The sequence below is a fragment of the Zeus faber genome, assembly GCF_960531495.2.
Source record: "Zeus faber genome assembly, chromosome: 4".
NCBI classification, from domain to species: domain Eukaryota; kingdom Metazoa; phylum Chordata; class Actinopteri; order Zeiformes; family Zeidae; genus Zeus; species Zeus faber.
In genome coordinates, this window is record NC_137191.1 from 23,586,863 (window position 1) to 23,612,822 (window position 25,960).

Sequence of the window (25,960 nt, forward strand, 5' to 3'; positions counted from 1 at the left end):
CGATGATGGTGATGATAATAATAATAATAATAATAATAATAATAATAATAATAATAATAATAATACAAACTGGCAGTGTGTAGGTGTGGGGAGGGGCGGTGCTGAGTTCAGGGTGGACGCGGTAGTGCGGCGCCTCTGATGCGCGCAGAGACCACAGGCGCACCGGGGGGTTCGGACGCTCAATAGCACATGGAAATGCACACAAAATGCTCCGCGTCCACGCTGTGACGGACTGATGACGTGACCGTTTCTACGCGCCAAGACAACGCAGAGACAAGAAGGAAGAAGAAAACAACAACAACAACAAACATTTTTTTTTGGGGGGGGGGGGGGGGGTGGGCTGGGGGTGGGGGCGCTGGGGGTGGTGGTAGAGAGGAAAAATATATATCCCCTCTCTCATCAAGCGTCAAGCCGCCGCGCAGACAGACACAGCCCCTGCCGCAGGACGCGTCTCTGCGCTGCATGCACCCCGCTCCGTGTCGCGGACCGCAAGCTCCTCGGGACAACCCGGGTGGGTGTTGAAGAAGTCCGCGTGGATACCCTGAGTGCACCCTGAATCTCCCCAACCCCCAAACCGAACCCCGATCAGCGCCGCCGCCGCCGCCGCCGCCGCCCCCCCTCAACCGGGATGGCGCTCACCATCTGCACGAGATTCACCGACGAATACCAGCTCTTCGAAGAGCTGGGGAAGTAAGTGTGGCCGACAGCGTTTCATCTCTGTGTGAAATGTTATAGGTTGCCCACCCCCCAGCACTACGATTCCTTGCGTGCATTTGATTTCCCTTATTTGTAGCCTCTGGTCGTTATTTGCATGATCTGATAGGATGCATATTGAGGGGGGTGGGCGGCATGTTGCAGGAGTGCAGCCGCGGGAGAAGAGAAGCCTCCATGTTGTAAAACGAAACGGGCTGTGTGAGCGCCTTCTGGCCCCCTGCGACAGAAATACACCCTCTAATGCGACAGGAGACCTTGTAGTGGGCGATGACACATTCCACAGCCGGCCACAATTATCAGGCGCAGGCAAGGGGGGATTCCTTACCCCTGGGAGAGGGAGTGGGAGTGGAGGGGGAGGGAGAGAGGGGAGGGTACAGAGAGTGATAAGGAGTGATAGAGATAGCGGTAGAAAGAGAGTGAAAGAGGGTGACAGAGATATAGTGGGAGAGAGAGTGATAGAGAGATGAACAGGAGAGAGAGAGAGAGGGAGAGGGTATACTGTATATACTGTATAATATATATATATATATTTCTTTAACTACAACATTTATGTTACATTTTAAACCTTTTTAGAACGTTCACATTTCTTTTGCTTATATTACCTTTTTGTTGTAGTGCCCCCTTTGAATTGAGTTGAGAGAGACAGAGAGAGGGTGAATGAAAAAGAGTAGGAGAGAGGGGTGTGTGTGTGTGTGTGTGTGTGTGTGTGTGTGTGTGTGTGTGTGTGCGTGTGCGTGTGCGTGCGTGTGCGTGCACGTGACCTACAGTCCACCTTGCACCCTCTGGTCAGAGTGCACAGACACATAAGGCAGAGAGGCCTCGTTGGATGTTCATGCCCTGGTCTCTTAGTGGGCAGTTTCACACTTCTACCTGGAACACACTTTATTCATATCAATAAGGTGTTATTTTATGATCCTATCTTATCTCAACATTGTGTGGAGGCCCTCCAATCCTCACACACCCAAGGACAGGACCCGGGCAGTCTCTCTGACATCTGTAGTATTTATGGATATACACTTGTATAAGGCTTACACCATCTACTGTATCATCAATGATACAGTAGATGAATGCTTTTTGAACTCAAACTCACTGTTATCCATTACTACGGTATATGCACAAAAAAATCTAAAATTGACTTTTAGAGAAATAAGAGAGTTCATTATTCGTAATAGTTCCACCCATTACTAATGCAGAACAAAGAGCATTTTCGTCAGAACTCCCTAAACATGACAGGAATATACACTGAAGAAGATATGTACTTGAGGTCTGAAATGACCACCTGTGCTTCAAAGTGGTAATCCGTAAGATTAGTTTGTAAATTATAACCCCGTATTTGATGTTTTGATGATCTTTTTTTTTTTAGCTGACACTTTCTAAGAAACAGCCATTCAATGTATTTGCGTAATGTATGTGCTCTTCTATATGCTTTTTCCTTTGATGGTGGCAAGTCTGCCACCTTTCTTGGCAAGAATCTGTAAACTGTTGATACGGATGAACATCCACAAAAAAGAACATCAAAATGTTGCAGTTTTGAATGGAATTGCGGGACATTATCTTATGTATTTCCACTTTAAATGTGAAGAGTTTACAGGTGGCAGTGTTGCTATTGCATAATGTATTTCCTTGTAATCATTTCTTTCTGAAGTACATTTTGGAAAATCTGCAGGGTGACCACACAGATCGGTGACCACACACAGATAGGAGGAAGGGGTCGAAAGGGTGGAAAAGAGGCAACACAAAACGTTATAAACACGGCAACAAATCATAAATAAAAAATTAAATTGTACTTTTGAGTGAGTTAGTTTGCCGATATGTGGCGTGATCTTCGTTAAAGGGATATCCACAATTTCACTGTTTGTGTTCAGAACCGAGATAGCGACGGACGGCATGCCAACTCTGTTATCTCAATGGAAGGCAACCCGGTCTCACGCTTTTTCGTGCCCATAGTCACAAAATTAATCCATGGAATTGTGTCCCGGAGTCCAACTTTTTTTATGCTACGCATAACAAAATTTAAACCAATGAATTTAAATGAGGAGATTGTGGTGTGGGGATGATCTGGTTGAGCTGCCACACCAGACCGGGATCTAGGTGATTCGGTCAGAGTGGCTGCATACCTGTTGCTTGTTGCATGGTCTAGCGAGCAGCAGGTAAAACCCCCACCCCCACACACACTCAGGAGAGGAGCCCTTGTCATGACATGTTCTATCTGCTCCTGGCTAATTCCAACTGGCCAACTCTCTACAATAAACTGCTCTTTACAGCACACCGCCTTCTGTGTCTCAGTGCCGGAGGGCCCTGAAAACGGCACTTGGGTGGTGTGCGGTAGGAGAAACTGCCACAGATATTTTCTCGTGCTATGTAAAACAAAATTTAAACCAATTAAATCTGAATTGGGAGATTTTCTGTGACTTTGGGGGGGGGGCGCAGATATGGACACTAAAACTAAGCTGACAAAAGTACGCCACCGCAGGGAGGCCACATGGATGTATTAAAATTTCAAATGTATGGGTTTCAATTTTGTTCTGACATTCTTAAAATCAAAGTGGGATACTGTTTTCTCTTTTTCTCTATTGAATGGTCTATTAAATTCAAGGTTGGGCGAGAATATGGATATCGGGTCATACCCTCAGTGTGAATTTCATTCATAGATACAATTTAACTGAATATAAATATCAGTGTTTGTGCGCCTGGGTACCCATCAGCCAGTGCGGTAACATTTCCATGGTAACAGCGAGCTCCACCAATCAGAGAAGTCCCTGTTACACTTAGGGTTATGGGTAGTGTCGTCTCCATGACATCGCAAATGATAACAATTGCGCTCCGCGACGCCGTTCAATTGATACATTTTCGTGACGATGAGTACGAAAAGTGTGAGACCGGGTTGGATTATTAGCTGTGATGCGCCGCTTCAAGTGGGTTGTGGGTTAATGCAGCTTATATTCACTGCAGGGTATGGATAAATCTTTATTTGTCAAAAATAGCTGACATCAGCTCGTCACAAATTTCTTTGTATGGTCATCTGCTCCATCTGATCCGCTGTGGGTTTATCCAAAGAAAACCAATAAAAAAGTGTGTTTTTATTGTAGATGTATTTTTCTTAAATTTTATTTTATCCTATTTCCCGATGTTTACATGAAACAAACATCCCCGCGTGCGGGAGTCGCAGTCGTAGTCGTGTCTCCCACAAGCCTGGATTTCGTTCAGAAACAGATTTGTTGGACTGATAAGGTGAAATCATTGGAAGTTACTGAGTAAATAGAATGAAACCTGGAAGCCGTGCTCAAACGCCATTGGCTCACAGAACTCGTGGCCCACTGAAACAGTCCGTCAGGAACGCAATGGATTTAGAGGCATGTCAGAATGGTATTTTCATCAAAAAACTTAAAACTTATTTTGGGGATCTCAGAGACCTATATTAACTTGTGTAAAAGGGAGCATAATAGGGCCCCTTTAAACACCGGAATGTTATTTGTTGACATTCATTGACATTCATTGACTGCCAGTGGAGGCATTGGCAGTCAATGAATCGCCGATGGAGCTCGCTAACGTGCGCTACCATTTAATGAGGCGATTCACTCGGTTTTTAGGTGAATGCATGTAATAAACCTCACCGCACATCAGCTGCCTCCACACATCATTCCTTTTAGGGATGCTGGCAGATGACACTGTTGGGCCACGTGACCATAAGTGCCCAGTCTGACTGTATATGAATGTTATGTAAAACGTTGCTCCAGGACCATTTCCTGTCCCAAATAAAACAGAGGTAAGCTGTCTGGCACGTTAGGTAATGCTAAGTGAACCGAGGACGTTTACCATAACCCACCGAATAAATGCATCCACGCTCCTCATCATTTCTGACGGTTTAGCATTAATCTTTAAAGTGCACATTCACTGAATTGTCTGCCAATACTGCACGGGTCCTTACGCGTTCATTGATTTTAAGGGCTCGTTAAAGTCCGCCCTGATAGCACGGTGGTGACCAGGAGGAAAAAATACAGTTCCAGGTATTCCACCTTCTCTCACGTGATCTTACCTGTAATTGACACGCCTCGACTGCACCTCAACGCTAGCCGTTTGTTTTATTTGCGGAGCAACGGAAGACAGATTGGATTTTAAAAGAAAAACACGGGCAGTGAAAAGATAAAAAAAAAAAAAAAAAAAAAAAAAAAACGGAGCAGCGCAGCGGGCCATGGCAGGCTGCGTTTAGATTGCTCCTCTCTCAAACATAGCTGACCTAGTTTGGGACCGCCATGGCCGAGGCTCCTTCATGTATCTCACACGGCCCTGGATCAAGGGAACCAAGGGGTTCTGGAACGATTGGTGCATATGTGTATATGCTATTTGCACATTAACACATTGTTTGAGATCAGTTTAGTGTGTGTATTTGTGTGTCTGTATAGTACAGGTTAGGGCTGAGGGGGGATAAATCAATATAATATTGATACTGTGATATGAGATATCTCCATAGAGAGATAGAGATTGATATTGTCTGGGATTTTGATTATGCTAATATCCTGATGTCGTTGAATGTTGCCTTGAAGACTGAATTACAGTACTGCAACTTTCCGAACTTCACAGACTGTTCAAGATATATGACATACACAAGTCGTACTGTTTTCAAACAATCTTGTGTGTGTGTGTGTGTGTGTGTGTGTGTGTGTGTGTGTGTGTGTGTGTGTGTGTGTGTGTGTGTGTGTGTCTGTCGTCAAGGGGGGCGTTCTCTGTGGTAAGGAGGTGTGTGAAGATCTCCTCTGGACAGGAATATGCTGCCAAAATAATCAACACTAAGAAGCTTTCTGCCAGAGGTAGGTAGCACGCACACACGCACACACACACACATACAAAGACACACTCATGCATACACACCCACTTGCATTCAAACACACACTCATGCATACACACACACTTGCATACAAACACGCACTCATGCATACACACACTCATGCATGCACACATTTGCATACAAAGACATGCCCATGTATACACACACAAATACATACATACAGTACAAACACATGCAGACCAACATGTACCAAGTGACACTGAGTCACTAGCAGCTGGGGGGGGGGGGGGGGGGAGAGAGAGAGAGAGAGAGAGAGAGAGAGAGAGAGAGAGAGAGAGTATATATATGAATATAACAAGAGAGACAGAAAAATAAATACAGTATACAGAAAGTATACTGTATTTATTTACAGAAAGAGTACAAAAAAGAACACGGGTGAGATTGGAAAACAGGTGTAGAGAGAGGGAGAGACAGAAGCCCCCTTCACACATAGTTCCTGGTAAATTACTGGGATAACCTTTCGAGCACCGCTAGTGAGTTTCACTATTCACACATGCAGCTACATTCTGCAACATTTCCGTTTAGCGCCTTTTCACACATGCCGTGATAATGCCGGAATAGATGTGGCAAGGGACCAGTGTAGATGCGATCGTTTGGACAATCTGTCGGCAAACGGATGAACAATCTGAATCTATTTAGTATTTTTCCTGGCTTTTAGAGATGAGCGCTGTGGTTTCCGCCTCTCCCGCATTGACTCAGGTCCCTCCGCTGACTGATCGGGGACAGAGCCCCCATCCCCAGACGCAATGACCCTAACCCAATGTTATTAAATCAGTGTGATCATTTTCAACCTGTTCTACCCTCTCTGCCCCCGGAGAAGGAACGTTCTCCACCCGTTCTAGCTCGCCCTGTCCGCTCGCTCCCTCTCCAGCTCAGCCGGTAGGTAAGGCGGGCCCGATGTCACGGCACTCAAACCACTTACGACTTCCCAAACTGACACACACCATGTAGTGCCCCTCTCCATCCCTAACTCTAAAAGATAGGTCTAGGGTCTGAGTTGCAATTTTAAGAATGTAAAGACCTGTCTCCGAGACTGGACGTGTTTCCGTTTGGCGTCTTTGCAGCTGAGCTACACGGTTCAAATCGGACTCGCCATTTTTCAGAATGTTTTTTTTTCTTCCCGAAAACAATTAAAAAAAAATATTTGTACGGAATTTTTTTCCGTACAAACCCACTATTTGTGCTTTGCTGATACCGTATTCAGATTTGGCTCCGCGCCTACTTGACAGGATTGTTCCGGTAATATAACTGCTTCCATTCACAGCACAGCCGCACTGGCATTTTTCCGGAAAGGTAACTAGGTTTTGAGGTGGGAAATTGCCGGGACAGATTTCCTGGAATATGGATCCCTGCTCCCATTCACACATGACCCCATGCAGGAAATGTTCCGGAACATTTCGGGGATTGAACCATGTGTGGAAGGCAGAAAGACTTGGTGGGCAGACCAGCTAGAGAAGAGAAGCAGGGATGGGGCAGTGGGCAGATAGATGAGAAGCTCATCTGGGTTTTGGTCGACTCACTGAGCGATGTGCGCTAATTTGTACTCAGCTAAGAAACAAGTGTGCCAGGTAAATTATTCAGCTCCGTCAGTTGTGTGTTGTCTGGCAACGTGCCCCGTCCCGTCTCTGGGAACCACGGCTAGAAGCTTCTTTGGAGCTCACCGCGGGAGTACGGGCTATCACTTGTTCTTCCAACTCAATGTGTGCGTTTGAAACGTGTTTTTGAGTGACATTGAAGTTTGTGTTCGTGTGTGTGATGGGTGCATGCGTGTCTCTGTAGCTGGGCATTTTTATGTGTTCACGTTTATTTGGTGGTTTGTGTGTACCTACTGTACATGTGTGAGTTATTGTGCATGTGGGTGCGCATTTGCTGTAAATGTGTGTGTGTGTGTGTGTGTGTGCAACTTTGTCTGTATGCATCTGTGTTTGTGTGTGAACCCTTGTGTAAATGTGTGCGTATGAAAATGTGTTTTTGTGTGTGTCTGCACTAGAGTGTGTGTGTGCGCGTGAGTGTGCGTGTGCGCGCGCAAGCGTGCGTGTGTGTTTTCCTATTGATTCAGGGCACTGGCTGGTCTTGTCGTCCCAGGGGCAGATCTCCTGCGAAGCCGACCCAGTTCTTTCACATCCGTCACAGTAATTGTAGCCCCTGGCCTGGTTGCCTCAGGCTTGGGACACATGCGCACACACACACACACACACACACACACACACACACACACACACACACACACACACGCACACACACACACACAATTGTGCGCGTAGACAAGGATGCATACACACTTAATATATCTGTACTTCTAGCGATACTAACCAGAGGAAATTTTCCACTTCTCTCTCGTTCTAGCCAATGAGCTCTTTTTTGTCATTGTAAGCTTGATGTGAGATCGGCAATGACATCTATTGCCCCCACACAGAGCAGTGGATAGTTTTGAGGCAATGTGACCTGATTGCAGAGATCTCTCCGTATTCAAGTACAATCAGTGGTAAACCACATCCCAGTAATTCCTTTAGAGTTACTAAATAGCAACACATGCAAAGGAAATTTGTGATACCACCTTCCCAACAAGTATCAACCCCCTACAGGCTGGCTGTCTTTTGATGATTATTGAAGGGGCTCCCTTTCCAACGTTGCCATATCTTTTCTATAGGGGCCTTTAGGAAAGTGATCAAACTAGCTGATATGTTTGAGGACTCCCATGAAGTTGCCATCGTCAGAGTGGCCAAACCTTTTGCTGTGCTGTGGTCAAAGGGGGCGTAGTTTGTGAAACCCTAGTTCCACCGGTCACACTATGAATATCACTCGTTCCAGAGTGATGGATAGGTAGACCCGTACCGCAACTTCTGCTCCGCCCTTCCAGAACGTTTGGATCGTTTGCGACACCTTGCCTCCTCCCTCATCCAGTCTCTGCTGGAACAGCGGTGGGAGGCAAAATGACAGGGAGGTGGGAGGCAGAGCTGCGGGTGAGGAGGGATGTTTGATGTATTTTTACCTTGAAGGACAGGTTGTTGTAATACTTCTCTCTCGGTAAAGGCGGAATTCTGTCAAACCCGGCTTTAAATCTGACCTCTGGATGCTTTTTCCATTTTACGGAAGCTTCTTGCATCTGATAAAAAAATGTTCCAACCTTCTTTCCTTCTCGCTGTCCACTCTCTACCCTTTCGCATTCACTGCCCCCCTCTGCTAACCTTTTACATCTAACCGTCCAAGGCTGCTGAGCATTTTTCCTCCCACTGCTCCTTCCCCTCTCTGGGCACTTCTGTTGTCCTTTTTTGCTTTGTGGCCACTCACACTGAACGATTGACCCAAATAACTCCCTCTTCTCCTTTCTCACACATTCTCCTGTGATGGGGTGATCACATTTTAAAACCAGGACCCTTAAGGTAAGTGTACCTTAAGTGTAGCCCTGCACCGTTCTGTTGGCAGGGGGGGAACGGTGCTTTTTTTGTCTCGTTCAGTAAGGTAACGGAGAGGCACGCGGAGTCGCCTATAGGAAGCGCCGGCCCCACACACACACACACACACACACACACACACACACACACACACACACACACACACACACACACACACACACACAGACACACACACGCACACACCCCTTAAAGCACAATTCACAGCGAGCGGTGGGATCTTCGTGCACGCTTGCCTCTATACAGTATATAATATACTGTAAGTAAGTGCTGAAAAAAGTATAATATTATTATTGTTATTTTAATTGTGCTGAAAACCAGGACAATTTGGGAGTGAATGTTGAAAACGGGACATTTGAGTGTTTTACAGATATCTGGGGACGAACCGGGACGATCCCAGACGAACCGGGACGTCTAGGAGTCCGGGATTCCCCAGGGGATAGGGATTGGAAAAGAAAGGTTTGGATAGGGTTTGGCTTGGAAAGGTTTGCATAGGGGATTGGGTTGGATAGGTTAGGATCGGGATTTGATTGGACTGGACAGGTTTGGATAGGAATTGGCAAGGATAGGTTTGGAAAAGGGATTGGTTTGGATAAATTTGAATCGTTATACAGGCGATAGAACCGTTGCTCTGCGTGCTAGCTACAGCAAGTTATCAGGAGACCGAACTGCCTTTTGTGGAGAGACAAATGACAAAGCTATTGAGCGTGTCAGTATGAATTGTGTGTAATTTGCCCTCTTACCATCTCTCTTGCTTTGAGCCCATCCTGTTTGTAATGGACACCGACCAGAGGGATCAGTGCCTCACCACTTGCATGCTGGGAAAGGTTTTTCCTAAAAATACTGCATGAGGTTATGTCATTGCACACACACACACACACACACACACACACACACACACACACACACACACACACACACACACACACACACCACACATACACACACACACACAACAGACATCACACACACCGACAGACACAAAGACACAAACACATTAATCTCTTTCTGACTTATTTTTCTCTATCCATCTGCCTTATCCCCCCCCCCCACCCCCCATCTCTCTTTCTCACTCTCCTATTTCCTACATTCTGTTGTTGTTGTTGTTCTGTGTGTGTGTGTGTGTGTGTGTGTGTGTGTGTGTGTGTGTGTGGTGGGGTTGAGGTCTGGGCCTCAACCTACCATACCAGGCATACTGGCGTGTCAGATATGGTCTTAGCCTCTTTCCGTGATAAGCCCTGGAATTGCAACTCGGATTCCCTTCTCTCTGGCAGGATCATGACCCCCCGCTACACACACGCACACACACACACACACACACACACACACACACACACGTGCACACACACGCACACACACATAAACTGAACATTATTTGCATGTACCGTTTGCAAGCATGCCTATGTGGGTGTGTGAGAAAGAGAGTGTACATCACTGAAAGGGGTTTGAGATCTGGATTGATGGAGAGAGTACTGGCCGATGACGGCTTTTTTTGCCCATGTGTGCTTACTTTGTGAATGTACACTGTGCGTGGGAATAGGGTGTGAATGTGTAGGGTGGGGTGAGGGGGTTACAGCACGAGTCGCAATCCCGCAATCGGCAATCCCGATTATGCAGCAGTTCATTAAGAGTAGCAGATAAGCTTGTGAATGAGAGAGGCTGAGGGGCCAGGAGAAAGATGGAGGGGGGACAGACGAAGATAAACATAAAGAGAGAGAATGAGGCTGAGTTGTGACACTCGAGTGTGTGCCCGTGTGTGTTTGTGGTCGTGGAGGGTTGCGGCTGTGTGTTTCCGAGCAGTATTCCTCTCAGCAGTTGAATATTTGCCCCCTCTCTCCTCTCATACATGTGTCAGAGTCCTGTCACTACGACTCTGTCTGCTAGCCATCTTTGTCACTTCTTATTTCTCAGACCCTGAGTGTGTTTGCGGGTCTACGTGTCCTGGCATAAGCGTACAATGGCTCTTGCCTGCACATGTTTGTGTGTGTGTGTGTGTGTGTGTGTGTGTGTGTGTGTGTGTGTGTGTGTGTGTGTGTGTGTGTCTGACATCTCTGCTCCTCCCCTCTCTGTCTGTCAGCAGCAAACCTTTAATCTGACTGTAAAACTGTGTGTGTGAGCGACCTGATCAAGTCAGCAGTATCAGGACATACAGCACATAAATGCATGGAGAAAAAAATGCATATATACAATGGTCCCTAAAATAAATCACAACAATCAACAAAATTCAAGACACAGGGTACACAACAGACAGTGATTAACATGAGAGTGGTCTCGCTGAGTTTCACCTGAGGGTATGTTTAAGATTTCAATCTCTCATGGACTGGCATCCCGGGCAGGGCATCTCTCTGTCAACAGTCCGATGGGACGAGCTCTCCCTGCAACCCCTGACCCTAAAAAGCAATATATACAGTATAATGGATGGTTGTCTTTCATTGGACTTGGAATTTAAACTCACTGCTTTCAGCCGTTTTTGTGTGGTTCTCCACATTTTAGGGGCACACCACATTGTTTTATCTGCATATTAACGTCTAACACATTGGTTAGGCTCTGGGCTTTAATGTTTGAAATTATGATGTCTTGATTCACCACCTTCACAATCATTTAAACCGCTGGAGTTGTTGCTTGTTTTGTTTTCGTATGAGCTTGAATAATTCACATTATATCATATTATATTATTCATATCATATGTTACTGTTCTTATTCTGGATACAGCAAGCGGCACTGTTAGAAGGTGGCCAGGTCCTCTGGCAGCAGGGGCGGTTGCTGTCTTAAGGTATCCTTTTCATAGGAGTCATGGTAACAAGAGATGCTGCAGTCTACCTCATTTCACCAGAGTGGTGAATCTGCAAGTGTGTGTGGGTGGGTGTCTTCCTGCATTTCTCTTACCTTTCAACATACTCCCGCTATACTTACTCTCCTGTGGAAGGGGATGCGGTTATTTCCGTGTGACCGTGACCCGGTCTCTTTCACCTTGGCCTCGTCTTGCAAGGGAGAGGGGAAAAGCGAGTGTATAGAATTGCTGCAAAGCAAAAGGGAAGGATGGATGGAGTAAGGGGAGGATAGATCACATGACACACCGAGAAGCTCCCGGCTAAAAATAAATGCTGGTGATACACACATACAGCCACACGCACAAGCCCGTGCTTACACAGACACACATACACACAGGCACGCGCCCGCACCCACGCACACACACACACACACACACACACACTCACGCTCACACTCACACTCACATACACACACACACCCACAAGCATTGGCTCAAACCAAATAAAACAAATCTGTCTTTTGCAAAGAGCCAGGTCTTTTTTCTAGTGGCTATACTCACCTGTCTTGCCAAGCGCACGGCTTGTTCCAGCGAACTGGGAGAGAAGCGCGTGGCTTTTAGACTGCAGCTATAGGTGTGTCTGTATGTCTGTGTAAGTGTGTGTGCATGCGTGTGCATGTATGCGCATGTACGTGTTTAGTAAAAAAAAAAAAAAGTCAATTTTGACTAACTAGGGCATTGTACTTTGGAGAGAAAGCTAGGGCATTCTTAATTAGTGTATGTACATTCTCTCTCTCTCTCTCTCTCTCTCTCTCTCTTACCCAACTACCCTTCCCATCTCCCTGCTTCTTGCTTTCCCTCCCCTCAGCTGTCTTTTGCATGTCCTTTCTTTCCAGCCTCTGTGTCTTTGAATCTCTTTTCCATACCCTTTCACTGTAATGACCCTCGCCCTTACTCTCGCTTTCTCTCTGTTTTGCACTCTGTCATTTACTCCCTCTGTCTTTGACCCAGGAGTCAGTTGCATCTAAGTCACCTGTCCACGTGTGCCTATAATAGAGGTCTACAGGCTGGTGTCCTGCTGAAGCCCTAACACCTCAGGGTTGCGCTCTGTCTGATGTCCTCTGTTATAATGCATCTCAGACCTTTCAGAAAGCGGCTGTTTGTTAAATCAGATGCCACAGTAATAATCAGTCCAGCTGTTAGGCTTAGATGGAGCATGGGCACAAGCACCAACAGAAATACAGATTCTCACTCTGCGTGCGTGCGTGCGTGCATGCGGCATTTGTGAGATGGTAAATGGCTCGTGTATCTTCCATGAGCATCTCAGTTTGACTGTCCTTGAAACATTTGTGATATTCACTGGGGAATGGAAAGTTTATTTCCTCGGGAGGACTGGAATGAGAATGCGAGGTGGGATGAATGAGTATAAGAATAGAGGAGGATACTAACGGGAAGGGTAACGCGATATGGAGGTTTTGTAGAACAAGACATGATCTTTAGTCTGTGCACTGCCGCTCACTTTTACCAGTAGCTTCTGTAACAATGGCTTCTGTGGACTTCTATTTATTCTGCAAACTCAATCTCCAAAAGCTTCTTCCCTAAGAAGTCTCTTTGATCAAAGATGTGTGTAGCACCTACACGATCAGCCATTCCAAACGCACCTGTTCCAGAAGTCCCAATGACATTGAAGCGTTGTCTTAACCAAGACAGTCCAACAACTTCCAGGGCCTGTAGAATTTCCTATTGGATCTTCACGCAATTGAATATTTGCCCCCTCTCTCCTTTCATACATGTGTCAGAGTCCTGTCACTATGACTCTGTCTGCCAGCCATCTTTGTCACTTCCTAGTTCTCAGGCCCTGAGGGTGTTAGCGGGTCTACGTGTCCTGGCATAAGCGTACAATGGCTCTTGCCTGCACATGTTTATGAGGCTATCTGCACATGTGTGAGCGTCATGATCAAGTCAGGTCCAATAGCAGTGGTAAATGTACAGATGAAAACGTGTGAGAGTAACATAAGAGTCGTTTTTCTGAGTTTCACCTTGTATGGTGACATGAGTGTATGTTTAACATTTCAAGCCTAAAGGACTGAAATCTCACATGGACGGCTAAAAAGCAATATACTGTATAATTGTCTTTATTTGGACTTACAATCACTGCTTTCAGCTGTTTTTGTGTGGTTGTCCAATATTTAGGGGGCACATTTTTGATATCTGTTAACTTATAATAGCGGTCCTCTGTGGCATTTTGCCACTGAGGAGCTCCACCCCAAATCAGTGACCTCTTCCAGGGAAATGGGTTCCAACCCTCCAGAAGCATCTATTCCTTCCTCCTGGATCTAGGAATTCTTCAAAGTGTTCCTTCTACCTTCCAACAATATACCCAGTCAAGATCAAAGTTTCAGTCCCCTTCCACCAGTTTGCGGAGTGTCCTGCCTTCTCCCTGTGAGCAGCCAAATAGATCTCCAGAACTTCTTCAAGGCCATCCAAAAGCCCTGGATTTTGCTTCTGCAACTACCATATCTCCCCCCTGAATTTGGGGACTCCCAATTCAGGACATGCGGCCAGAGTGAGATGACCTCCTTCTGCTTGACAGACCCCCATCTGCTATTGTCCACCAGTGGGTTCTTGATTGCTGCCATGACAGGGACCAACAAGCTTTTGACTGCAGCCCACAGCAGTCCTCTCCACAAATCACTGTATGCAAAAGAGTGATTTATATAGTGATACACCAATCCGTACTTCACAAACTATGCACTTTTTCTTCTGGCAATATGCTTCGACACAAAGGTGAAAAGGACAGGCTGATAACTCACAATATTTTGAAAATTGTTAAAAGGTGTTTTCAGGGAACTTGTAGTATTTCTATCTATATCTGCTTTTCCGAGTGTCTGGAAGCGATGGAGATCTTATTTGGTGGGATTTTACAGAAATTAAGGAAGGTAGGACTTTTGCAAATGGTCAATTGGGGTCATGCACAGAGGATTTAAACAGGGGAATTGAGGATTTTGTTAACTTTGAATTTGGGTATTATGGTCATGCTCATTTTACTTAACTTCACTCAATACATGATCAGTTGATATGTTGATTTTTGATGTGTGTTTTTGTGTATAGGTTTTTCTTTTAGTTTAATGTGTCTTCACTGGTTTGTGCCCCCTTGTCTACTCGTCTTGACGGTCTCCTCATGCTTCAGACGCGTCTTTTCACAGGAGCCTAACATGCAGGGCTGGTGTTAGCTGGGTGTGATAAGAAGAGAAATTACAGTGCGTTATGAGACTCTGGAGCAATACTCCGAGAGATGTTTTTTATCTCTGTCGCCAGACACCTTTTTGTTTCTCCATCAAAGAAAAAGCATCAGAGTTATCAGCCGCGGCGCTGCTCATAATTCTCTCTCTATTGGGAGCCGGTGGAGAGTGACGGAGCTTCAGCATTCTAGAGTGATTCCATTGGAACCCGAGGTTCTGCGGTGGGTGCAAACCAACCTCATGTAGGAGAACTACTTAGCCCTTGGCTACAGTGGATGTTATATTCACCCCACTACTTATTTTTCATTAAAACACTTAATTAAACCGTAGCCAAGCTACCCAGTGCCTGTGTGTGCACGTCTATGTGTGTTTGTATTTTCCGGTAGAATGCATGAGTAGCTGGTAGAATGACAATATAGGTCTAATGATGGGTGTGGGAGTCTCTGCCAACAGGTAGGGGTTTAGGGAGACAGTCTTTCTGGCCGCGATTTGCCAACATGATGAGAGTTTTTTTTATTATGAAGCTCGCTGGCAACAAGTATAAATAATAAAGAATATTGATTTTGGGTGCAAGAGGAATGGCGTTCCGCTCTGTCTCCTGGTCGAGCCTGTGCGCCACCTCTGCAAGACAGACAAACATTAAGAAAGCTCCCTGCCCCAAGCCGAGCCGATCAGCTGATTCGGCCAACTCGAGACAGCTTGGCAGTGGCGGGAAGTGGTCCATGCTGCCATCTGCTGCCGTGGTATGACCACGCCTCTTGGTTCACCACATACCCCCACCACCCAACTTAGGTGGGGGAGTGGTGCGGCCGACAGCCAACCCCCCCCCAAGAGAGAAAGTCAGCCACAACCATCTGTGCCGTCCGTCTATGGACCACATGGAAGTTAAAGGGCTGGAGAGCCAGGTACCACCTGGTGATCCAGGCATTTGTGTCCTTGATGCGGTGGAGCCACTGCAGCGGGGCGTGGTCCGAACAGAGGCTGAAAGCACGTCCCAGGAGGTAATAGTGGAGGGAACCGACGGCCCACTTGATCGCCTTCTCCACGGTGCTCTACCTCGACTCCAGCTCTGAGAGTTTGCGGCTGAGGTACAGCACCGGCTGCTCAATCCCTCCTGAGATAAGACCACACCCAGCCCTCTGTCCGACGCGTTGGTCTGCAGACAGAAAGGGAGAGAGAAGTTAGGGTTACACAGCACTGGCTTTCCGCAGAGAGCTGACATTACCCTCGCAAACGCCTGCTGGCACTTCTCTGACCACTGGACTGGATCCGGAGCACCCTTTCGAGTTAAGTCGGACAAGGGGCTGGTTAGCGCCAAAAAGTTGGGTATAAACCTCCTATAGTAGACCGCCAGCCCCAAGAACTGCTTCACTTCCTTCTTGGTCTTGGGTCTCGGCCTGTTCGCGACAGCAGCCGTTTTATCAAGCTAGGGTTGGACCAGGCCTTCCCAAGTGGTACCCCAGATACCGTACCTCGCTCCGTCCCACAGCACACTTTTTTGAGTTGGCGGTGAGCCCCGTCTGCCTCAAGGACTCAAGCACTGCGCCCACATGCGGTCCATGAGTCTCTGAGCGGTGGCTGGGGCACCGAACAACCCCGAACTGAAGTGTGCAAAAGTGGAAGAACCCGAACGGAGTGGAAAACGCAGATTACCTTGGACCCCTGAGACAAGGGAATCTGCCAGTAGCCCTTAGTTAAATCCAGTGTCGTGAAAAAACAAGCCATGCCTAACCGAACGAGAAGTTAATCGACCCGGGGCATCGGGTAGGCGTCGAACTTTGACACCGCGTTCACCCTTCGGTAGTCTACGCAGAACCGGACGACCCATCCGGCTTGCCAAACCAGCACGATGGGACTAGACCAGTCATGGACTCCTCTATCATGCCCACGTCCATCATGGCCTCTAACTCCGCTTTCTAATTTCTAATTCCGTATGGCAAGGACTCGAGAGATGACCTGAAACAGTGCCTGCGCCACACCTTTGGCCGTTATACTGCCTAATGGCAACGTCTCGGCGTACAAAGTTGCATAATCCACTAGGACTAACACAAAACGATACCCGCAGGCACTGCGGAGGGTTGACTAACTGGCCCTCAGGACACGCAGTGCACCATTTACACACATCTGCCCAAATGCCTGGCCAATAGAAGCGGGTAATTTTCCGCTGTCGTGTTTTGTTGTGACCGAGGTGATCGGCCATTGGGTTACGGTGAGCCACCTGGAAGAGCATTTCCTGGCAGCTCTTCGGCACCAACAACTGGGTTATCTCCTCTCCTGCCTCGATATAAACTGTCCCTAATCACTGAAAAATATGGGTGAGTCAACGCGTCAAGACGCCATTGATTTTAACTACACCCTACCCCTACCCAAGGCCCTGTGTAGGGTGTCATCCTGCGATTGCTCCAGCAGAAAATTGTCCATAGGGAAGGTCAAGGGGACCGGGGAAGGGGACCGGGGAAGGGGACAGGGGAAGATCCCACTTGGGATTCCACCTTCTCCGTACTGTGGAGCTCGCCGACGACCCCTCCAAGTCACTGTGCGCCACGCAACACTCACCTACCGACTGTGAATGCACTCCCCCAGCCTCTCTCATCAACATGACATCCGCCCTCCCCCGGACCGGTGGTAAGGGGATTGTGCGGAAAAGAAAAGGGGCGTCCCCCGACTCCCCGTGGCTGCGGCGCACGAGCTTGGGACCCGGCGAATCCTGTGTGGGTCCTGGAGTCAACGCAGCGGCCCCCTGGACATTCTCCTCCAGGGGCATCAGGACGTGCTGGGGACCGGGCGAAACCTGCACGGGTCCTGGGGTCGGAACTCTGGTCTTCTGGCTGGTTCCCGGTTGGCAGCGGCGGGCCAGCGGTCGGTCGCTGGGTGCTCCTGGGCGCTCACGCTGGTGAGGCCACGCTACAGCTGGCAGCGGAGGAAGTCCCGCTCCTCCAGGTGTGCGAGGCTCTTCCGCAGCCGCCCCTCCTCCAGGTCCGCGAGGCTCTTCCGCAGCCAGCGGATCAGCTCAGGGGCACCTTTCACTCGGTGCCCTGCCCCTCCCATGTCCCCATTCGGGCGCAACTTGTAGGAGTCTCTGACCACAGGTAGGGGTTTAGGGAGGGAGATGGAGTCCTTCTGGCCATGATTTGCCAACACGGCGAGAATATTTTATTCTTAATATGAACAAAAAGGCTCACTGCCCACAAGTATAAATGATAAGGAATATTGATTTTGGGCGCATGAGGAATGGCGTTCCGCCCTGTCTCCTGGTCGGCTGACGAGCCCATGCGCCGATCCCCTCTGCAAGAAGGGAGCTTAATAAAGCTCCCTGCCCCGAGTCCGATCAATCAGTGCCGCGTGGGCGCTGATTTGGCCAACTTGAGGTAGCTTGGCGGCCGCGGGAAAGGGAGCCATGCTGCCGTCTGCAGCCATGGCTTAACCATGCCCCTTGGTCCGCCACAATAGGGTTTTGAGGGTTGGACCTAGTTAATCAATTAAATTGAAGGTGTTTATTTAGTTGTGATGCAAAATGTAAAGAATGACGTGTGTATAATATATATGTAGTATAGACAGATACTTAGATCGATGCATGCAGAGAGAGTGAAAGAGATCAGTTTGCTGAATTGTTCATCCGTCATCTGTGTTTGTACTTTTTGCTTCCTACCTTTCTGTCTGTCTGCTTGTATCTGTCTCTCTGCTGTCAATCTGTAAATCTGATCCTACAATGCTAATACGGTAGAAAGTACAAAATCGAACCCTATCTCTCAGAGAGCCAAAGTAGACCCACGCACAAGTGCACACGGACGCTTGCACACACATTTAGACACACATGAGCTGGCACACACATCCGCCCACAATAATACACACACACTCACACACATACACACACACACACCACACCATACTCTGCTGCAGTGCGGTTGCAGATGGGAGATATTCCAAACGAAACTGACTAAAAAAGAAACAGAGGCGAGAGAGAAAGACAGAGAGAGAGCATAACTGATAGTACAAAAAAGAGAACGTAAGAAAGAAAGGTGCAGAGAGGTGAGTTTGGCTTTCCCCAAGGAACATAAGCTGAATTTTCAAATGTGTGTTACAAGGAAAGGAACCCATAGGCTCAGAGCCATTAGGGCTGTGCTCAACCTTCCACAATCACACTTAAATTAGATGGTGCAAGCAAACAAGTCCATGGTTTGTATTTCTTCCACTGATGAGAGCTAAGCGAGCTGTCTCCCAAACTGAAGGGAAAATAGACGACCGTTCCATCCATACGTGTTGGGAGGGTCCATGCCAGACTCACACGCATACACTTACACCTACATACTTTTTACGGTCTCCAATTAGTCCAATCTGCATGTCTTTGTCGATGAGAGGGACCCCACAGCATCAGGGGGAAAATCCACACAAACATGCGGAAAACACACAAACTCCATACAGGCCAGACCTGAGATTGGAATCGAACAGAAGAGAGAGAGAACCACAGAACAGACAGTGTGTCAGTCAATGGCAGATCAAAATGTGTTATCAAAGGGGACATATTATGCAAAACTCACATTTCCAGCGCTTGTGCACATACATGTGGCTCTCTGATGGGCCTACTAACACACAAACCGAGAAATAAAACAACCCAGTCAGTTTTTGTGAGCCGTCTGTTGCAGAAAACATGTGGTGAAATGAGCCGTTCAGCTTTGCTGCCCCGATCGACGTCACCGAGGGAGACGTTCTAATTACAGCCGTCCTCCATCTGAGTAACTAAACAAACAAATCTTTTAAAATAATTATAAAAATAATGCTCTCTATTTTATTTTTAAATTTTTTATTATGTTTTATTTTACAACGTTTACATGAAACAAAATATCCCTGTGTGAAAGAGTCTCGGTGTGTCAACCAAAGTCGGAACTAACCTTTAAATGAGGCCTTGTAGATCTAATATGCATTTGAATGTTGAGATTCAGCAACTGGATTGCTTATTTCCCACCTCAAATTTGTTCAGCAACAGATTTTGGTGCACTGATAAGGTGAAATCAGTGAGATTTTATGGGCTAAAATACAAGGAATCCCGGAAGCCATGCTCAAACCCCATGGGCTCCCAGAACTCCGGGCCTCAGAAGGTCGGCTCCTCCCACACAAAAACAGCCCGTCTTTGGAGCAGGATGGTATAAAGGTATGTTAGAATGGCTAGAATGTGTAATCTGAGTAGTATTTTCAGCAAAAAACCTCAAAAACAAATTTAGGGACCTCAGAGGCCTACTGTGTATTCCCAAGGAGGAGCATAATAGACCCCCTTTAAGTTTTACAGTCAGATTAAAGGTTTGCTGCTAATGGACAGAGAGGGGAGGAGCAGAGATGTCAGACAAACACACCCACACAAGCACGCACACATACACACACACACACACACACACGGACAGGAAGAATTGTAAATAGCTGAAAGTAATTACAATTCAAAGTGGTTATCTGTAAGATTATTTTGTAAAGCAATCCCATACTTGAAAGATTTTTTTAGCTGGCACCTTATAAGTAAGATGTATAAGTTCAATGTATTTGCGTCTTGCGTGTGCTCCTCTATGTGCTGTTTCCGTTGTTGGTGGCCGGGTCTGCCTTTCCCGGCAAAAACGCAAAACAAACGGGTACGCTCAAGATGTGAAAGACATGACTTTGCGAAAGCAGCCTAGCTTGTTGTGGTCAGTCGGTCGCTGTTGATATGTAGTAGTTGACCTTCAGCTCATGTAGTATTGAATGGAATTCTTGGACTTGTGTAGTCCACCCAACAATGACAATGTCATGGATTGCCACTTCAATGAAAAGTGTCATCATATGGTATCTCTCACGCGTTGAGAGTGGACGTTGGAAGACGGACAGAGAGACAGTAAGCGATTCGGACAGATGGAAAGTCCGATCGCCGGAAGTCAAGACAAGACGAGGCAGACGGAGAGGGAGGCGCAGTTTGGATGAGAAACCGATAGCGAGAAACGGAGCGACGGAGAATCCGACCGGCGTGTTGTCGGAAGACTGACGTGCAGCTCATCGGAGCGGACAAATTGTTTCGGGGACAGGTGAAAGAGGCCCCAGACAGGCCTGGGAGATACTGGAAGGGCTGACTGGCATATCTGTTGTCCGCACGCTTTAGTTGCCTCCCTATTATGTGAAAACGCTGCTTGTGGCAAAGTCACATTAAACGTGCTAAGCAGAAACTCCATCCCTTGTGTCCGCCGTGGGGAAAGGTTATGCTCATGTACATCCACGTGCATACAACTCGCACACTTGACAGTTGCAATAACACACATGCTCATGCACACATGTACAAACACACACACACACACTGGTTAAGCGCTCCGGTCATAACCCATTCTTGTCACGCTGCAGCTTGGAAGGAGTGGGGCAGATTTTCCCGCTAACCACAGTCCCATCACCACCCAGGGGCTTATGACACGCTGTGAAGGTGCAAAGTGGTAAATTTTAATCCCCCGAAGAGTAGCGGCACACAACCCAGCAGCTGGCTCAGCAAAAACGGTTCTTTTTCAAGACAATCACTACAGTCTTAAATTATTTAGGAGCGAGTGACACCTTCAAAAAGATTCTTCTTTGTTTTTTTTGTTTTTTTTTTAATCCTCTGGACCAAAAAGGTCACATTTATTTATTTATCACTCAAACGATGTGGATGGTCATTTTCTAGGCTTCTAGGCGGCTTGTGGTACTACTTCAAATTCAAGGTGTGTGACTTTTCCTTTGAAATAGTTTGATTTAATGTGAATAGTTCCACTGTAGTTGGTTGCGGAGCAGTTGCGCGTTGAGTGTCTTTAATACCTCTTCAGCTTCCATAGAATTAGGCACCTGTGCCTCCCTGTCTGTAGTTGTGTAAGAGTTTGTGTGTGTGTGTGTGTGTGTGTGTGTGTGTGTGTGTGTGTGTGTGTGTGTGTGTGTGTGTGTGTGTGTGTGTGTGTGTGCGCGTGCGCGCGCTGTCAGCGCCGGCCATTTGCATGCAAGGCTGGTTCCACTGCAGAGGAGAGGAGAGGCCTGGCACTCTGATTGGTGCAGGAGTTGCTAGACAACAGATGTCCAGCCGGCTGGGAGGTGGACTACCTGTGGAGGAGAGAGTGCGTGCGTGTGTGTGTGTGTGTGTAAGGGCGGGGGTCGAGGCGAGAGAAAAGACGACGGAAAGTGAGAGAAGAGATAGTGTGACAGTCAGTGAGTGCGAGAGGAAAGAAAAAAACAGAAAGAAATGGGGGGGAAAGGGAAATGGGAGGTGAACTGAGATCACTCGCTCCATGAAATACACAACTGTTGTTTTCAAAAATCTGGTGCGATTGGGTCAAACGCGTGAGGATCCTACACCAAAACCCCCTAAAAAAACAACAAAAAAAAAACAACACACGCATGTACTCCACAGCGCTGCCGAGCGAGCTCATCGCACCCCATGAACTCGTTATTAACTGTCCAAACGAGCGTCGGGATATTTGGGTCAGTCCAGTCCGGTCCAGCCACTGACTGATACGCCCTCGATATTTTCGAGGCGATAGTGCGAAGGCGTCCAGACATTTTTAATGCGTCCTTGGCCATATGCGAGGCGCGAAGTTTGGAACGGAGCCCGGACTTTGAAAGATGACATCATGTGAGTTCACCCGAGCCGCGCCAGTACGGACAAGGACGTCGACGAACGGCTCGCCTTTCTCAGAGCGCCGGGAGTACGGTTCCGGCTCTAGAACATCATTCAACCCCTTGGAAACCCGTTACCTGGTACCTTTTTTCATATAACACACACATGTGGACCCATTAAGCCAAGATTTAGTTCCTGGGACGCCGATTGGAAAATATTTTTATTACCAGATTTGATTTAGTCCAAACTTCCGCACCTGTTTATACCTTAGTCATGGAGATAACAGTGAAACTAGGATCAAAACAAGTCATTATTGTATGTTCTCTAATGGTGCTCGGGCCTTTTCAAATAAATAATGGTGAAATGTAACTCGTAACGATTTTGCCGGGGACCCCCCTGGGAACCTCATGAAGGACCCCTGGAGGGCTCCCCGGACCCCACGTTGAGAACCACCGCTGTCCTGGTGTCCACCGACAGCGGCAATAGCCTTAAAAACACATGGTGCCATAACATACTGGGCCGATTATGAAACTGTCGTCTTATTAAAGGAAAAGCCGAGCTTTGAGGCAGAGATATGTTGGGGGTGACTCTGCGGCGTGCAGGAGCCCGAGACAGAGATGGAGAGATTAATGACCTTGCCCCGGGTGGGGGTCCTGTTGCTCACAAAATAATGGCTGAGCTGTCTGGCTTTCTTTCCGTCACTCTGTCCGCGGGTCGGTACGACTCGGGGTCTGACTGTCTGGCCGCACGCCGCGGCCGCGTACGTCGCTCCCCGCCGCCCATCTGCCTCTTTTTTTTTTTTGGTGTATCTGTCTGGGTCTTCATCTCGCTGCTTTCCAGTGTGGCCGCAGGACCTCAACCCCCCCCCCCCCCCCGGTCAAGGCCGAGGATGACTTCGGAATTCGGTTCCCTCTGGTTCCATAGTGTCAACAAGAGCGGAGGAAGGAGAAGGAGAGAGGAGAGCGAGGGTGAAAAATAGGCGACCTATTTTATCTGAAACACACACACACACACACACACACACACACACACACACACACACACACACACGCGCGCGCGAGCGCAAAAAATCGAGGGACCTTCTGCTCATGGCTCTCATCTTTCTTTCTTTCTTTCTTTCTTTCTTTCTTTCTTTCTTTCTCACTCTCTCTAGTTCTCTCTGTCTCTCTTTCTTTCCATCCTGAGGTAAGCCTGAAATAGGTCGCTAAACCTGGTATGTTGATAGGTTTAAAACACATGATATACGCAATATTATGCTTTGGGATTCATCCGGTCCTTTGAAAATATCAACTTTGTGAAATGTGATAAAATACAATTTTTTATCAAACGTTGAACAGGTAGAATTAATATTCACTTGTAGTTATTGACACTAATAGCCACAATGGATATTAACATTTCATAAACACTGATACTCTTACTACTACTGCTACTACTACTACTACCACCAACAATAATGATGATAAATTATGAGAATTATAACTATTCTTATAATACTTTATATATTGTGTAATTTAATTATTATTATAGTATTATCCCCATTATTATGCATTTAACCCTGTACTTTTATTTATTTCTTACTTTTATTTTTTGCTCATATCCCAGAAACATTTCATGTTGCTACAACCTCACATCGCCAACAGGGTTTTGTTTAAATTATAAATACATCTTAGATCATTTATTTATATTTAGGACCAATTAAGTTGGCCTGGCCTTTCCAATTGGCTTCCTCTTAAGGGTTAATCACTTTATTTAACCTATATTATTTTACTGCCTGAAGGCGGGAGCAGTAGCCTGAAAGCACTTTGTGGGTGTTCACGCTGTCTATAAAAAAACATTCTGTAACCCAGTGTGTGTCTGTACAGCTTTCCCACTGGGCTTCAAACGAGAGCATTTACGATTTCTCATTGTGTAATGAATCGGTCTTGCACAAGTTGTATGACGCCCACGACAGTTTCCGCAAAAGATCTAAACTTCAGGAAAACCATCATGAATGACTCATGGAAGCCTGATGAATAGCACCTGCTCGTAAATAAGAGCAGGTTCATTCATTCACTTGTGAACTACCATTATTTACGCCAAACAAATGCAATATACTGTATGCAATAAAAATGTAATGTTAATCCATCTGTATATTTATATTCATCTGTATCATTGCAAATTGCGGTCCTTGCATAATACATTATAGTCATATTCGACTGTTAAACACTGCACATACTGTTGCATACTCTTCATTCATAAATACATATACATATGCATATACCTACAATATGGATATTATTTTTGCTTATATATTTTGTCTTTCTTTGTATATATAGTATATATTTTTTTCAGATTTCGATTATTTTAGCAATTTTTTTCTTCCCACTTTGTATTGCACAGCCTTTGGAGTCTGGCCTTTATCATTTCTCTGCACCGCACTTGTATGACTGCATGTGATGAATAAAAATCTTCAATCGCAATACTACATAAGCCTACCCACCCCACCCCCCTTTATTGACGTCCGCCATTCATAAAAATGCCATCAAAGAACAGAAAGAAAAACTTAGTGGCCTTGGATCTTGGCGATCCAAGTCTTGCTTCGGAAAATCAAGAGTCATTCTTAACGATAATGGAATTAGGGACCTGCTAAGGCAAAGGAATGGGACTAGTTTGGCTGACACGGCTGAGATCTGTATATTCACTGGAATAATCAAGAAATGGTATGAAACTCAATTAAAACAAAAAACACCTCTCAACAAAGCAACCTTAAATTGTTGTTTGAGGTGAGGACACACACACGCTGCACACACACACACACAGACACACACCTCCACACACGCTTATAGAACTGTGTTTCTGTGCGTACACCCATGCGGATGCACTCCAACCCACAGCACCCAGTTAGTTTTCTGATTCAGAGTTACATCCTTCACTCTGAGGGAAGACACAAAACTGACCTCTCTACCCCACCACTCTCTTCTGTTCTTTCCTCTCTTAGATCACCAGAAGTTGGAGAGAGAGGCGAGGATTTGTCGTTTACTGAAGCACCCCAATATTGGTAAGTTGCGGTTTCTCACCAGCCTCCCACAACTCACAGCGTAAACTCACTGGGATAACTGGGATCACGCATATTGCATATGTGTGGATATAATAATAAAATAATAATTACTGACAGTGATAATTTTAATAATAATGACAATAATCATAAGAATACTAATTATTATAACAATTATGATGATCATACTAATAACAATAATAATAACAATAAGAATATTAATAATAATACATATAATAATAATTATAATTATAATAATAACGTAGAAAATGCAATAGCACACATACATATATAAGTATGTATATACACACAAAATGCACCCAGAAACACAAGTTTTTCCTGTGGACGTCTTTGGAGAT

General features: G+C 46.4%; 1 protein-coding gene across 4 annotated transcripts in view; it reads left to right on the forward strand.

Annotated features, from left to right (window-relative positions):
- Window positions 1-388: 388 nt before the first annotated feature.
- camk2d2 (calcium/calmodulin-dependent protein kinase (CaM kinase) II delta 2) overlaps window positions 389-25,960 on the forward strand; it is a 47,045-nt gene continuing 21,473 nt past the window's right edge. For all 4 annotated transcript variants that reach the window (XM_079999094.1, XM_079999096.1, XM_079999095.1 and 1 more), the window contains exons 1-3: window positions 389-690; window positions 5,428-5,522; window positions 25,545-25,604. In XM_079999094.1, coding sequence (XP_079855220.1) covers window positions 629-690; window positions 5,428-5,522; window positions 25,545-25,604 — 217 coding nt within the window. In that variant the 5' untranslated portion in view covers window positions 389-628. The remainder of the gene's footprint in view (window positions 691-5,427; window positions 5,523-25,544; window positions 25,605-25,960) is intronic.